The sequence below is a fragment of the Molossus molossus genome, unplaced genomic scaffold (assembly GCF_014108415.1).
Source record: "Molossus molossus isolate mMolMol1 unplaced genomic scaffold, mMolMol1.p scaffold_m16_p_15, whole genome shotgun sequence".
NCBI lineage: Eukaryota > Metazoa > Chordata > Mammalia > Chiroptera > Molossidae > Molossus > Molossus molossus.
Genome location: NW_023425350.1, coordinates 70941850 through 70955879, shown reverse-complemented (window position 1 = coordinate 70955879; position 14030 = coordinate 70941850). Strand labels below are relative to the sequence as shown.

Sequence of the window (14030 nt, the reverse complement as noted above, 5' to 3'; positions counted from 1 at the left end):
CGTTGCGGGTGGCCAGAGCCCTCCGTGAGCTCTGGCTCGTCACCCTTTCTGGCAGGGTCCCTGGCCTTTCTCCTAGAGGACACAGCTGATCCAGTCAGGTTAGGAATTCAGGAAAGATTTTAATATTCCAGTTCCTGTCTCATTAATGCCATCTGGTTTACTTAGAGTTGTCCAGAGAAACAGTACCAATAGTGTGTGTGTGGATATGTCTGTAAAGAATTTATTATAAAGGCTTGGCCCACATGATGCGGAAGATGAGCAGTCCCTAGACATGCAGTTGGCCAATGAGAAACTCAGGAAAACCAATAGTTTAAGTTCTAGCCTGAAATCTGGCAGGCCCCGGGCCCAAGAAGAGCTGTTTCAGTTTGAGTCCAAAGGCAGGAAAAAAACCAAAAACCGGCAGGAGGGTCTCCCTGTCACAGGTGGGAGGGTCAGCCTTCTGTTCTCTTCAGGGCTTCAGCTGCTTAGGCGATGCCCACCCGCACTAGGGAGGGCGGTCTCTGTACTCACCCCACTGACTCACATGCTGATCTCATCCAGAAACTTCTCACACACACACACCCAGAACAATGTTTGACCAAACCATGGGCACCCCTTGCCCCAGAGAAATTAACACATAATTTGGCACATGAAATTAACCACAATACCATCTACTACAACTTCCACAATTATGTCACCGCTTCCTGCATGTTTTGTTTTTTTTGTTTTTTTAATCCTCACACGAGGATATTTTTCCATTTATCTTCAGACAGAGTGGGAGGGGGAGAGGGAGAGAGACAGAGAGAAACAACGATGTGAGAGAGACATATCGACGGGTTGTCTTTCGCACGACCCCAACCAGGGCCAGGGATCCAACCACAGCTGAGGTACGTGCCCTTGACCAGAACTGAACCTAAGACTCCTTGGTCCGCGTGCCCACATTCTTTTTTTTTTATCCTCACCCAAGGGCATTTTTCCATTTTTTGTTCAGATAGAATGGGAGGGAGAGAAAGAGAAACATCGACGTGAAAGGGACACATCGAGTGGCTGCCACCCGCACAACCAACCAGGGCCGGGGACAAACCATAGCCGAGATATGTGACCTTAGCAGGAACTGAACCTAGGTCTCTCTGGACCGCAGGCCAACACTCTAACCGCTGAACCAAACCGGCCAGGGCTGTGGGCCGACATTCTAACTGCTAAGCCAGACCAGCCAGGGCAGTTTGGGGTTATTTTATTGTTTACTGTTATTATAGATATTCCCCAATTTTCCCCACTTAGTTCCCCACCTCCTAGTTCCTGCTCACCATACCCCAGGCCTTCATCACACTATTGTCTGTGTTTAGTGGCCATGTATATATATGTGTATGAGTTCTTTGGTTAATCTCTTCCCATCTCCTGAGCCCTTCCATGTGAGGTATGTCAGTCTGTTCAATGATCCATGCCTCTGGACCTATTTTGTTCATCAGTTTATTGTGTTCATTAGATTCTACATATAAGTGAGATCATGTGATATTTGTCTTTCTCTGGCTGGCTTATTTCAACCAGCATAACCTTCTCCAGGTCCACCCATGCTGTGGCAAAGGGTAAGAAATCCATCTTTTTTGCAGCTGCATAATATTCCATTGTGTAAATGTACTACAGCTTTTCAATCTACTCATCTACTGATGGGCATTTGGCCTGTTTCCAGATTTTGCTATTGTACATAATGCTGCTGTGAACATGGGGGTGCATATATTCTTTCTGATTGGTGTTTTGGGCTTCTTAGGATATATTCCTAGAAGCCTACAAGAGACCCACCTTAGAACAAGAGTCACACATACTGAAAGTGAAGGTATGGGGAAGAGTATTCTATGCAAATGGAAGTGAAAAGAAAAGGCTGGAGTAGCAATACTTATATCTGACAAAATAGACTTCAAGACAAAGGCCATAACAAGAGACAAAGAAGGTTGCTACATGATACTAAAGGAATCAATCCAACAAGAACACATAACCCTTGTTAGCATATATGCACCCAATATAAGAGCACCTAAATATATTTTCAAAAGCTCTTGATGGACTGTGAGGGAGAGAGAAGCAGCAATACAGTCATAGTAGGGGACTTTAACACCAACTGACATCACTGGATGGATCTTCCAGACAAAAATTTAACAAGGAAACAGTAGCGTTAAATGACACACTACATCAGTTGGATCTAATCAATATTTGAAGAACATTTCATCCAACAGTGACAGAATTTATATTCTTTTGTTGCAGTTTTTATACAATTCTGAGCTCTAGGTACAAAGAACACAGGCAGGAAAGGAAAAAAGCCAAAACAATATGAATACCAAGCAGGGCTTGAGAGTTCCTTTCATGACGAGGGAACTTTTCTTCCGGCTCTCCCTTCCAGATCAATGTTGCTGGCTCCCAGGAGAGGCAGGGTCTGCCGTCCTCCCCACCCCCCGCGAATGACAGAAATACGGCTGCTTCCCAGCCACACCCGCTCCCCCAGCTCAGCATGCGCTCCCCCGGCCGGCTTCCTAACTGCTCCAACTCCGATGGGCAGTGTCTTCCGTGCTTCCAACACCTTCGGGTACCTCTCCCAGCCCAGCTCCCTAGCAGCTACTGTACCCATTACCCACGGCACAAAACGTTCCACTGGTGGTTTCAAGATTTCTACAAAATAGATTCAAAACACTTTAATACTTTCTGAGGAAGCAGTACAGTGTATCACAGAAAACCTGTAACATTAATATTGCTGATATTATCCAGACAGGGGGCCGAATAGGAACCCAGCTGCAGCCAGTTATTCTGCATGGCGGCTGCCGGAGGGGACCTGCAGCCCGTCCATCCACTGGTCCCTCTCAAGAAAGGAAGCTGCTGAATTTCCCGTGTTTGCCTCATGCCCTGTTACACAACCTGGAAGAGTCACCGCACTTGAAAGCGATCTTTTCCAAGAAACAGCCTTCCCCTGAAATAGCACTGACCACTTCTACAGCAATAACAGGACCTGCATAGAGTGTGGTTTCCTTCTTTTCCCCACCCCCGAGCCCTGAGCGTGGAGCTGGATCTGAGGCCGGGAGCCAGCTGGACAGAGGGAGACTCCGTGAGTTGTTATGTGTTCAAGCTTCGCAAAGACAGAACCCAGCAAGGAACTCCCTTCCCCCATAGAGACAGGGGACAAGTGTGGAGTGGTCATGGCCCTCCTAGGCCTCCCTGCCAGGGAACTCCCTCCAGGGTCTGCTGCGGGTGCAGCTGGGAGATCAGGGGCTTGAACGTGCCAGGCTCACCCTCGTTCCTGTCTGAAGGTTAATGTTGTGGGCGATCAAAGCAAGCTGAGAAGGGAAGACGAAAGGCAGGAAGGTGGAAACCTTCCACACCAGTGCAAGGCTAGTTGACCTTTGGCAAATGAGAGTGTGTTCATATTTCCACAAGAACATGTCCATTTCACCAACTTATGACTCCAACTGGGCTGGGCAAACACGCTGGGATATGGTCACGGCTGTCATTCAGAGGGAAAGCTCAGAAATGGGGAACAGAAACCAAACATGGGGATCCCTTCTGGCCCACCCTTGGCTTTGGGAGGCAGAGCGGCTTCGGGCTGTGGCTGGCTCCCTCGGAAGCTCTGTGTGGCTTTCTGCTGCCTTGCTCTGCGTGGGGCTCCACCGTGAGAGACACAGGGAACAGTGCCAGACCCACCAGACCTGGTGCGAACCACGGAGCCACCCTGCACATCTCCGGACTGGTCTCCTGATCTAGAAAATGTTCATGGGGTGGGCAAGGATGACAGATGCCAGGCTTACAGCCCAGGGGCTGGGACGGGTTTGCCCTCCACAGTGATAGCTTGTGTTATTCCAGAGACTGTCTTTCTAAATTGTTTGCTTGGTGATTGAAACTTTGTTTCTTTTTAATAAAATCTTGATTTTAAAAATGCCTGAAGGTGCCTCTATTTTCTTTATTCAGGGGAACAGGGTGTGTGGTGAAGACAATATTTAGATAGTCAGCAGAGGCGTCGTGCTGACATTCATTGCCACGTTTCTTTCTCCTCCTTTCAACTTTCCTGCAATGTAAGAAAGGTTAGTTGAGGTAAAAGGAGAGTCATGAGACTCTAACAGCATCCATAGCTCCCCTATCACAGAACTGAAGAGTAAGATGAACATGGGCTGGATTTGAACTTTGGCCGGACTCAGTAGAACGAAGCTGGGACAGAAAAGAGAGGGTGACCCCTCCCTGGGGCTTCCTGAAGCTGCGGATCAGTAGGGGACCTGGTGGGACTGCAGGAAGGGTCACCTGTGGACCTGCTGCCCCGCGGGAGGAGCAGAGGTCCATAACCCTGGGGGACCCTCAGGCTCAGCGAGGTCACTCTCATGAGCCCTGAGAGGGCTGACCCTGGGATCCCTCACGAGGAGGAATTGAGGCCACCAGGCCTGGAAGTTCAGAGACCACAGGGAGCCTCATTCCCCAAAGAAGCAGAGGCGGGTCCTGTAGGCTCTGAGCAGGGGCAGAATGTTTGCCGATTGGGACAGAAACGAGCAGCGTTTCTGAATGAGGGGGGGACAGTGATGTCGCTCTGATAAATGTCCTTGCAGCCGAACTAGACTGACGTGATCGCTTCATCTTGATCCAAAACCCTCAGCGCCAGCTCTGTCCACGTAGTGACCCCAACGGGCACGTACTCGCCCGGCTGCCAAGGTGGATGGAGCGTGCAGGTTCGGGTGAGATGCCCCCTCCCCTGGAATGATGGGCTTTCTCAAGGGAGCCGGGGGCCAGGTGGGAGGTCCACGCAAGGTGCAGCATCAGCAACGCTCCTTCCCGCCCTCAGCTGCCTGGGTGCTGGGCCCACACGCCCACCGCCCACCCCCGTTAGACGGAGCCCGTTCCACAGAGCCCAGGCCTTCCTCCTGGCACCGTGCCCCTTTCAACAAGGCTCCTCTCAGGCAGAATGGAGACAGGCCCTGGACACGAGGGCTCTCGGCCTTGGGCCATGAATGTGGCTTGTTTGGGGAGGAGTCTTTGTCTTTCCCACTAGGAAATGGGATAATAATACCAGTCTCATTCAAGCATTCATTCATCTAATATGTAGTAAGCTCCTGTCACAGGACAACATTATTCTAGGTACTTGTGCGATGGAAATAAAAACACACAAGACCTGATGAGGCCCCATCCCCACCCTCACAGGTCTAATGGGCTTGAGAGACAGAAGTAAACGAGATGATTTAATGTACGCTGACTTGTCACGGGTGGTGACGGCCAAAGGTATTGTCTCGGGGTAACTGCACGTGCCTGTGGGAAACTGAGGGTCCCAACTGGCTTTCTGGGTCCAGAGACACCCGCGGGCGGGAGGAAGACTTGTGACTGCTGGAGGTGCTGTTCTGGAGGCTGGGCCAGCAGCAGAACCTGGTTTCAGTTCAAATGGAGGGTAATGTGAGCGTCTGTAAGGAGGCTGAGTTTTCAAAAGAGCAAGAGTTTCAGGTCTGAACTCCGCTCTCTCCTCAAAGCTGGGAACCTGGACCGTTCCCAGGGAGCTGTGGGGAGGGCTGTGGTGAGTGTCCGTGTACAGGTATGGAGGTGACATGGGCGAGCAGGGTGAGAGGTCAACAGCCCAGAGGCTGCGGGAGGCTCTGATTGGAGGAAGGGGCGCTGATCATGGAATTCCGAGGGGCGACCTCACTTCCTTGGTGACAGACCCTAACAGAAGCTAGAACTCTGGTAACCAGGGACCCCTCGCCAGGTCAGTTGACTGCAAACGGTCAAGAGAACAGGATGTATCGTTGCTGTTTCCCGACTCCCCGAAGCCCTGGGCTGAGGAAAGCCCAGAGTGCGGGGTGTTTCGGTCGCTGTAGACATTGGCGCAAACCTCGCCGTGGACGATTCTGGCCATTTGGCACGAGGCGCCCTCAGGTAACAGGGCAGCCCAGGGCCGGCTAATCCAGGCCAGACCCCAACTGTGACCCTACCTGGGCAGCCCCACGCCCCTCTCCCCTCATCCTGGTGAGTGTGTGGCGGGTGGAGAAGAAAAGTGTGGGATGAGGGGCACTCGTCCTGGGCAGGAGCAGGTCGTTAGGTGTCTGAAGTCGGGAGGGTCTGTCATGTTCTTTGCCCAGGTCACGGCTGGCAGGAAGGGAGGGTGAGTGCTGGGACCAAGTCCAACTACCCACTTGCTACTCAGGAGTCCTCACGGTGTCATCGTGTTCCCTCCCTGCCTGGAGGTCTTTGCAGAAGCCCCTTTGTGCCTGATCCCAGGGGGCAGAATTTGTGGTGGGCATCTCTCCCGTGAGAATGGCCAGGCAGGCCCCTGACGCCTCCTGGCCGGGACCCGGGCTGTGTCTTTGCAGAGGCCCGCCCCAGAGAGCGTGGAGGAGCTGACGGATGGGTTCACTAATGCCATCAACTGCTACAAGGGACAAGGGTACCAGGCCAGGATCACCGTCCAGTGCCGGTCTGAGGTGAGAGCTGGCTCAGAGGGTTCTCCACACCCATGAGCTTGACACAACTGGGGTGGCCCAGAACCCAGACCCAAATCTGGGGCCTCCCCCGGGGGCCTCCAAGGCTTTCCCCCTGGAGTGTGCACAGCCCAGCGCACAGAGGGACCTGGACCTCCACTACCCCGCCAGCCCTCTGGGAGGGTCGGGAGCCGCCCCACACTGGTAGGAAGCGCAGAGGGAGCCCGTGTTTCTCTGCCCCGAGACCACGAGCACGGTCCCGTTCGCTGTTTTGTTGTTGAACTGCCCGCCCCAGGTGTCCCTGCAGACCTGCTCCACGTCTCCACATCAGCACACGTATCACATGGTCTGTACACAGAAGGGGGAGGACAAGGTTAAGCTATTCCGGCCGTTTCTCTGCTACTTGTCATCGCAGACACCTGGGGCCCTGCCCCGTCAGGAGCTGTGGCTTCACTCGTGTCCATAATGTCCCATAAGGCAGGGGTCGGCCACAGCGATGCCCTTGCAGTGCCGCTGGACCTTGACTGTGGTGCAGTCCAGGGGCCGTGTCAGCAGTGCGGCCGGGAGCACTGAGCGCCTGTGGGAGTTTGCTCGGGCTGCCGTGACGGGGGCCCACACTGGCTGTGTGAACACAGAGGGTAGAAGGGGGAGGGGAGGGTGTCAGCAGGCTCCTTCCTCCCGAGGGCTGTCTCCTCGGCTCGTGGCTGGCGGCCGTCTTCTCTCTGTGTCACATGGACTCCCCTCTGCACGTCCATGTGTCCTCCTTTGCTCCTCAAAGGACACCAGTCCTATTGGGGGACCCACCACACGGAACTCACTTAAACTTAACTACTTCCTTAAAGACCATGAGCCCAAATACAGGCCTGTTCTGAAGTTCTGAGGGTTACCAAGTCATGCAATTCGGGTGACACAATTCAGCCTCCGACATACGCTGTCCCCAGGTGGGGATACCTGTTCAGGGAAAAGACTGTTCTTGGCAGGACGTGCACATGTCTGTCCTCACAGCTGCAGGCGGATCCACATCCAGAGGCTGTGGCAGTGAGGTCGCCAACAGCAGTCTCTGGTGGTGGCGATTGCCTCTGGGGTACCTGGACTGACTGTCAGCTTTTCACCAGCCACGTGGATTTGCTTTTTCCCGTTTCACCTGCTCAGATTTCTGCCTGGTGGATGGCTTTCTCCAGCCTGGAATCTCCAGGCATCAGCGTGGAATCTAGGATCTCTATAATGAGAGTCTCAAAATGCACTGTGATGTAAAAGGAGGAGAAATAAGTGTCTTTTTTGAAGTTAATATTTTTCATAGGCCATGTCTACCATGTATAGTCTCCAAACTGGGCAGTGACAAGGTTCCCAGACAAGGTCCATGTCGGGAGAGATGAGTCTCAGGTAGCCGAGAGGGAGCATCATGCAGGACAATTCTCAGTTCTGACCTGTATGACCTTGAGCAGCCATTTGACATCCTAAGCCTCTGGGTTCATATCTCCATAGTGGGGATGTCTGCTGAGGACTCATGGGGACAATGTCCTTTACACAAACTATTAATACAGGAGGTCTGATGTCCCTCACCTAAAAACACATCTTGGTTACAATTATATAAACATCCCCCACTCACCAAACTTCAATGTTTTTTTAAAACCTAGAACCTCACTGGGCATGGGCACCCCTGTCCCTCTTCTCACACATGTCCTGAGGGCTGGCAGTTCCAGGGTGAACTCCAGACCTCCATCCTCCTGGGTTCATGGTGATGTCGCTGACCTGATGTCCCTCCTTGTCCCACCCAGTGTGCTGCTGAGTTAACTCTTAACCTCCGTGAGGCCTGCAGGATGCGTGCCCTCCAGGAAGGCACACTGGAGAAGATGGTGGCGTCCATGGTACCAGCTTTCCCACGTGGAAAAATTCCCCACATCTCCACCTTCATGTCCATCCACCCGGCCTTCTCCAGAGCCCAGCTGTTCCTGGACCAGCTGTTAACTAGGTGAGCACACGCCCCCTGGTGGTGACTCTGTCCACTGCTAGCCGTGTGTCCTGAAAATGTCACATCTCTCTGAGCCTTGGTTTGCTCCTCTGAAAAGTGGGTGATAGAGGATAAACCTCATGGGGTTCTTGCAGGGACTATTGTGGGGACAAGCCATGACAGGTCTGACCTGCTCCCTGGCTCTGCAGAAAGGGCTGCTGGACGTGTGTGGCCGTTCTAGGCAATGACTTCTCTCTCCCCGTGAGAAGTGCCCTGACTCACCCATCGGCGGCCTGCGGCATCTGAGTTTGGAAAAGCACATGGGAAAATGACTGTCAAGCAGTTTGAAATTCCACCTGGCTGGTCCTTGTCCTGGTCCTTGGTTTGGCCAGATTAGGGATGTCTGGGGATGCAGGGGCCCCAGGCCCACTCAGATGTCCAGGTGGTTCTGGTTGGAGCTCACTGACTGGACAATGTGCATTGAGCTCCTACTGCCAGCAGGCACTTTGGAGACACTTAGCCTGACTCAGGGAACGAAGCAGACACAGTGCCCGGGCCTCAGTTCTAGTCAGCGAGTCAGACTGTCACACTAGACGTCATTCGCAGGTGCTGCCCACCATCCATCAGATCTGATGCCATCCAGGTGTTCTCTACATCTGGAAATATGCAGCCATATAATGACCAGGGTGACACACCGCAGGACCAATTGAAAAAGTGAGTGGTCTTTGGGTCCAGAAGGAGGCCTCCTGTGTCAACAGGATGAGGGGCTGCGGGCGGACAGGGGCTGGCAGAACCCTGATCTTACACGTCTGCTGATTCCCAAGGGAGGGCTGAGGTCTGGTGGCTTCCACTCCAGGAGGACAGGGTCAGAGAGCACTGTGGGTGGGCTTCGTGGCCTCTTATAACCAGAGAGGAGGCTAGGCTGAGCTGTCCCCAGGAGTCCCATCCCCACCACAGACCGTCCTGCTCTGCCTGCTTTCTCTGCACCCACTCCCCTGACCACCATCGCCAGGCCCAGAACAGGACGTGGGGAGCAGGCTGCTCACACCCTGTCTCAGTCCTCAGTCCAGGTGCCCAGTGCTCAGAGGGCTGGGTGGGCAGTGCACAGGCCTCCAGGACAGCTCTCGGGGGAAGAGGACACTCACACAGACTCCGTGTTAGTCTGCTGGGTCACCAGGCCTGCGACTCCCAGGACAGCCCCAGGGGCAGGGGATGGCATGGGGCTGACCCCTGGATGGGCCGGGCAGGCATACGGGCCCCGTCTGAAGCAGGGTGCCATGGGAGGGCCGTGCGGGAGGAAAGACCAGGACTCTGACCCCGCTGCCCTCCTGCCTCCCCCAGGGCCGTAGCTTCTGTGATGGGAGCCTGGCCGGACCAGATACAATATGTCGGCCAGCCCCTGCTTCTCCCCTGGTTCACCCTGAAGCAGGCCCTCGTGCAGGGCCACCTCCCTGCCTCACACCCGCTGGGCCACGTGCCCAGCCTCTGGGTGGAGCTGGAGCATCTGGAGCCCACGGAGGCAGAGCTGGAAGGTCAGGGGCCTGCAGTCTGGGAAGACGGGCGGGGTGGGTGGGCTCAGGGGCCGCAGTTCCCCTGGGGGCAGTGGCATCTTTCCGTCTCTGGGAGGGCACGGGAAAGCCAGGCCTGTGTGTGAACTGTCTCTTCAGCTGCTCCAGAGGCTCCCCCAGAGCCCCAGCGCGCTCCAGAGCCCGAGGAGGGACCTGCCCAGGGGCCCGTGCCCGGTCCCGCTGTGCCAGTGCTGGAGCCAGTGTCACCTCCCTCAGCCCCTGGGGGCCTGGGGCCAGCACCCGCCTCACCCTCCGCCCCAGGGCCGGCTCTCCAGCAGGAGCCTCCTGCACCACCAGCTCTGATCCGAGTGCCAACAACAGAGCCAGCTCCATGCCCAGCAGCGGACCACCCCCCGGCTGGGACCACTAAGCACCTGATAAAGGAGGAGAAGCGTAACATCCTGAGCTTCCCTCCAAGACTGGTGGCAGAGCAGCTGACAGTGATGGACGCGGTGAGCAGTGGGGCTCTCGGGGAGAGTGGGGGGCAGGCCTTCCCTCTGCCCTCAGCTGCCCCAACCTGCCTTTTCTGATCTGAACTCCCGTGATCTGGATCCAAACTGCAGCTCCCCCACCGACCATCCGTGGGTCCTGGGTAACTTTCTCAACCCCCAAGCCTCGCTGCCCACCTGTGGACAGTGGGGGTGGACACGCGCAGCACCAGCTGCTCAGAGTGGCTGCAGATTCCAGGAGGCAGATCAGACAGAAAGCTGGGCGGGTCCTGGCCCGGTAGGTGGGAGGGGAGCTCACTGCGTGCAGCCAGGGCCCTGGGGCGCCCATCCATGTGCCCATGAGGCTCAGCGGCCTCCACACTGATTAGGCACCTGATGTGTACTTTCCTACAAGGGAGACAAACATAGAGCCCAGGGCTGTAGCTGCCACAGGGCATGTGCCCTGAATGGGGATTTGAACCGGAGGGGTAATCAGGATGCCGGAAGATGCCCTCTTGGGGTGAATGGACTTGAGCCGCATCCTGGAATTTGGAGTCAGTGAGGATGGGCTGGAGGCAGATGCTCCTGTCCCTTCCCACCTGTCCTGGGCTCTGGCTCATCCAGTGCTGGGTCCCTTGGTGTATAGAGAATGAATCCCAGGACACCAAGGCTCAGGCCACATTCTCAGCTTCCTGAGCTTCAGTCTTTCCCAGCGACCCCTGCAGGGGGTTGGGGACACTGAGCTGGGTGTGGCAGGGTTGGGTAACCTCCCCTTTCTCCCTAGGAGCTATTCAAGAGGGTGCTGCCCCACCAGTGCCTGGGCTCCGTCTGGTCCCAGAAGGACAAGCCTGGCAATGAACACCTGGCCTCCACTGTCTGGGCCACCATCACGCAGTTCAGTGATGTGTCCACCTGTGTGATCACCACCTGCCTTGGGGACCCAAGCATGAGGGCCCAGGACAGGGCCAAAGTGGTGGAGCACTGGATCAAGGTGGCCAAGGTATGTTATGGGAGGCCCAGCGCAGTCCCTATGCGGAGCCTTGAGAAATGCCTCTGCTGCTCTGTCAGCTCTCGGGACTGAGGCCTGAGGCCGGAGCCCAGCACAGTTCCCAGGTCCTCTCTGCCAGGGGCCCGCTGACCTTGACTCTCAGGTCCCAGTGGTAGGAGGCTCACTTCCTCCCTGGCTCGTTCCTTGGGTTGAGCTAAGATCCTCCTCTCTGTGAGTGCTGGTCTTTGGGTGCTCACCATGCCCACCCTGAGCACCTGTCCCACCCAGGATGGGTGTCAATGGAGGGGACTGAGCTAGAGCTCCAGCTGCCACCTCACAGCCGTCGCTCCCCTCCCAGGAGTGCAGAGCCCTACGGAGCTTTTCCGCCCTGCACGCCATCCTGTCCGCTCTGCAGAGCCTGTCCGTCCACCGTCTGAAGAAGACGTGGGGGAAAGTTTCCAGGTGGGTAGGCCTCTCCCCAGAAGAGGATGGGTGGGGTGTCTCTCATATGCCTCCCAATGTCCCCTCAGGAGCTGGCACCTCCTGGGAGGTAGCCATCCCTGGGGACAAGGACTGGGCTGCTGGGCGGGGTCTCTAAGCCACCCTGGGACCTCAGGCCGCCAGTTCTGCTTCAGGAATCAGTTCCCCTAAGTGACAGAGACTGGATTGAGCCCCACTGGAGATTTTTACGTGTTTATAACACTAGAACCCCGGGCCCAGTTAAAACCGAAACTGGTCAAAACAGAGCTGCCCCATAGAAATGGGAATGGGGCCCAGGTGACCCACAGGAGAGCCCCGCCCAGGCCACGGAGACCTTCCTGCTGGGAGGAACCCAGTGAAACCCTCACCCCAGCGCCTTGAAACACTGGTCTGTCAATAGATTTTTGCCTTTAACAACCCCCCTCCCCCCGCTCATTCTTTGTAAACATGTCTCCCTCCTGCCCCGGCTCAGGAGGAGCTCGGCCACACTGAACACGCTGTGTAAGGAAGACAACTCCAGGGCCCGCGCGCAGCTCAGCGAGGTAGAGCGGAGGCTGGAGGTCTGGAGGGGGCCCTGGGCTGGATGTGGCTTCGATAGTTTGTCACTTAAAGATTCTCTGCAATGTTTGCCCTCTGTCCTGAGTAACAGGGAGAGGGCTCTGTTTGGCCCTTGGCAGGGGCAGCTCCAGGGCAGGACGTCCGGGCCTGGCCCACAGTGATGCTGGCTGGGCGGCTCCGGGACGGGTGCAGGGCTGGCACACTGAGCGGGTCTCTGGCTTCCATGCGGGCCCATCCCACTGGCACTTAGCTTCTTCCAGGCTGTTGGGTGAATGGGGTAGGTGGGCACCTTTCTTCCCAAACCAGCCCCGCCTGGCCTTGGAAGCCAGGCCCCTGTTGCTCCTCTGTCTTCACCACACCTCCAAGGGAAGCGCACCCTGCCTGCCCCAGGGATGGGCACTGCAGGGGACTCCCATGGGCCAGGGAACAAAGGGCTGCTTGGCCTCAGGTCCCACTTGCTGGACTGGAGACAGAGAGGTGAGGTGTGCCTTCTGTGACTTCCCACTGTGCCCCTGTGACTTCCCACTGTGCCTCTGTGACTTCCCACTGTGCCCCTGTGACTTCCCACTGTGCCTCCGTGACTTCCCACTGTGCCCCTGTGACTTCCCACTGTGCCCTGGAGCACTCGCTGCCAGTCAGTCAGTCAGTCAGTCAGTCAGTCAGTCAGAAAGGGGCAGGGGCAGGCCCCAGGCCCAGGGGCACACACCCAGAGGGCATTGCAGCGGGGAACGACCCAGAATCAAGCTTGCTGGAGTCAGAGTGGCACTGGTACCAACTGACTTGGGCCAGCTGTCCAGGGTCAGAGGTCAGGGGTGGTGGGGGAAACGGGGTGAGGAGGCATGGCCTCATGACCCTGTCCCGGACCCTGGCAGAAGCGGCCCTCCAGGTTTGCCACTCTGCTGCGGACCCTCCGGGGAACTCGGAAGAGGCCGCGCAAGAAGGTGAGTGAGCCTGTCTGGGCTCCAGGGTCAGAGGAGAGGGGCTCGGCCCTCCCGGCTGGAGGCCTCCAGGTCAGGAGAGGGAGGCCTCCCTCCTCCATCCACCTCCTGTTCCCACAGAGCCTGCAACCCTCCATTAGCAGGGACCTAGGGGGGGCCTAGAAGAGTTGGGTGCACCATGCCTGTGGGGGAGGGGCTGGGCTGGGGACCACAGGCCCTGTGATTGGCCAGCAGTAGGCCCTGGAGGTGATGAGGAGGAGTTCCTGGACAGTGATGGAAGGGGCCATTGAGGGGAGGCTCTAAGGGTCCCGGGCTGCTCCATGTGGGGTCCCTGGGGTGGGACAGGAGGTGAGGGTGGGAAGCTTTCAGGGGATTGTCCGTGGGGCCAGCTGAGAACAGGGGCTCATCCCACCCTCACCCTGATTGCCTAGTGTGTTCCCTTCCTTGGAAAATTTCTAACTGAACTGGAGAAGCTGGACACTACGTTGGAGGATTACCTGGAGGTAAGTGACCTGGGACCTGGGTTGGGTAACCACGATTGACATTTGGGGAGAGAGAAGCCCTGTACTGAGCCCCTAGTTCTCAGCACAGCTCCCCCATGGAGATGGGCCTCATGCCCTTTCTAGGGACCCATGTGCCCCTCCTCTGGAGCCCAGAGCTTGGCCTCTCCCCAAGTCCTGTCTGTTTGTGTTTCCCGCCCCCTCCTGGGACCTGG

General features: G+C 56.4%; 1 protein-coding gene across 1 annotated transcript in view; it reads left to right on the top strand.

Annotated features, from left to right (window-relative positions):
* LOC118630659 (ral guanine nucleotide dissociation stimulator-like) overlaps positions 1 to 14030 on the top strand; it is a 722930-nt gene that overhangs the window by 707964 nt on the left and 936 nt on the right. The window contains exons 7-16 of the mRNA XM_036262592.1: positions 6297 to 6407; positions 8183 to 8376; positions 8962 to 9069; positions 9697 to 9887; positions 10023 to 10375; positions 11136 to 11351; positions 11698 to 11801; positions 12292 to 12361; positions 13250 to 13318; positions 13747 to 13818. Of these exons, the coding sequence (XP_036118485.1) occupies positions 6297 to 6407; positions 8183 to 8376; positions 8962 to 9069; positions 9697 to 9887; positions 10023 to 10375; positions 11136 to 11351; positions 11698 to 11801; positions 12292 to 12361; positions 13250 to 13318; positions 13747 to 13818 (1488 nt within the window). The remainder of the gene's footprint in view (positions 1 to 6296; positions 6408 to 8182; positions 8377 to 8961; positions 9070 to 9696; positions 9888 to 10022; positions 10376 to 11135; positions 11352 to 11697; positions 11802 to 12291; positions 12362 to 13249; positions 13319 to 13746; positions 13819 to 14030) is intronic.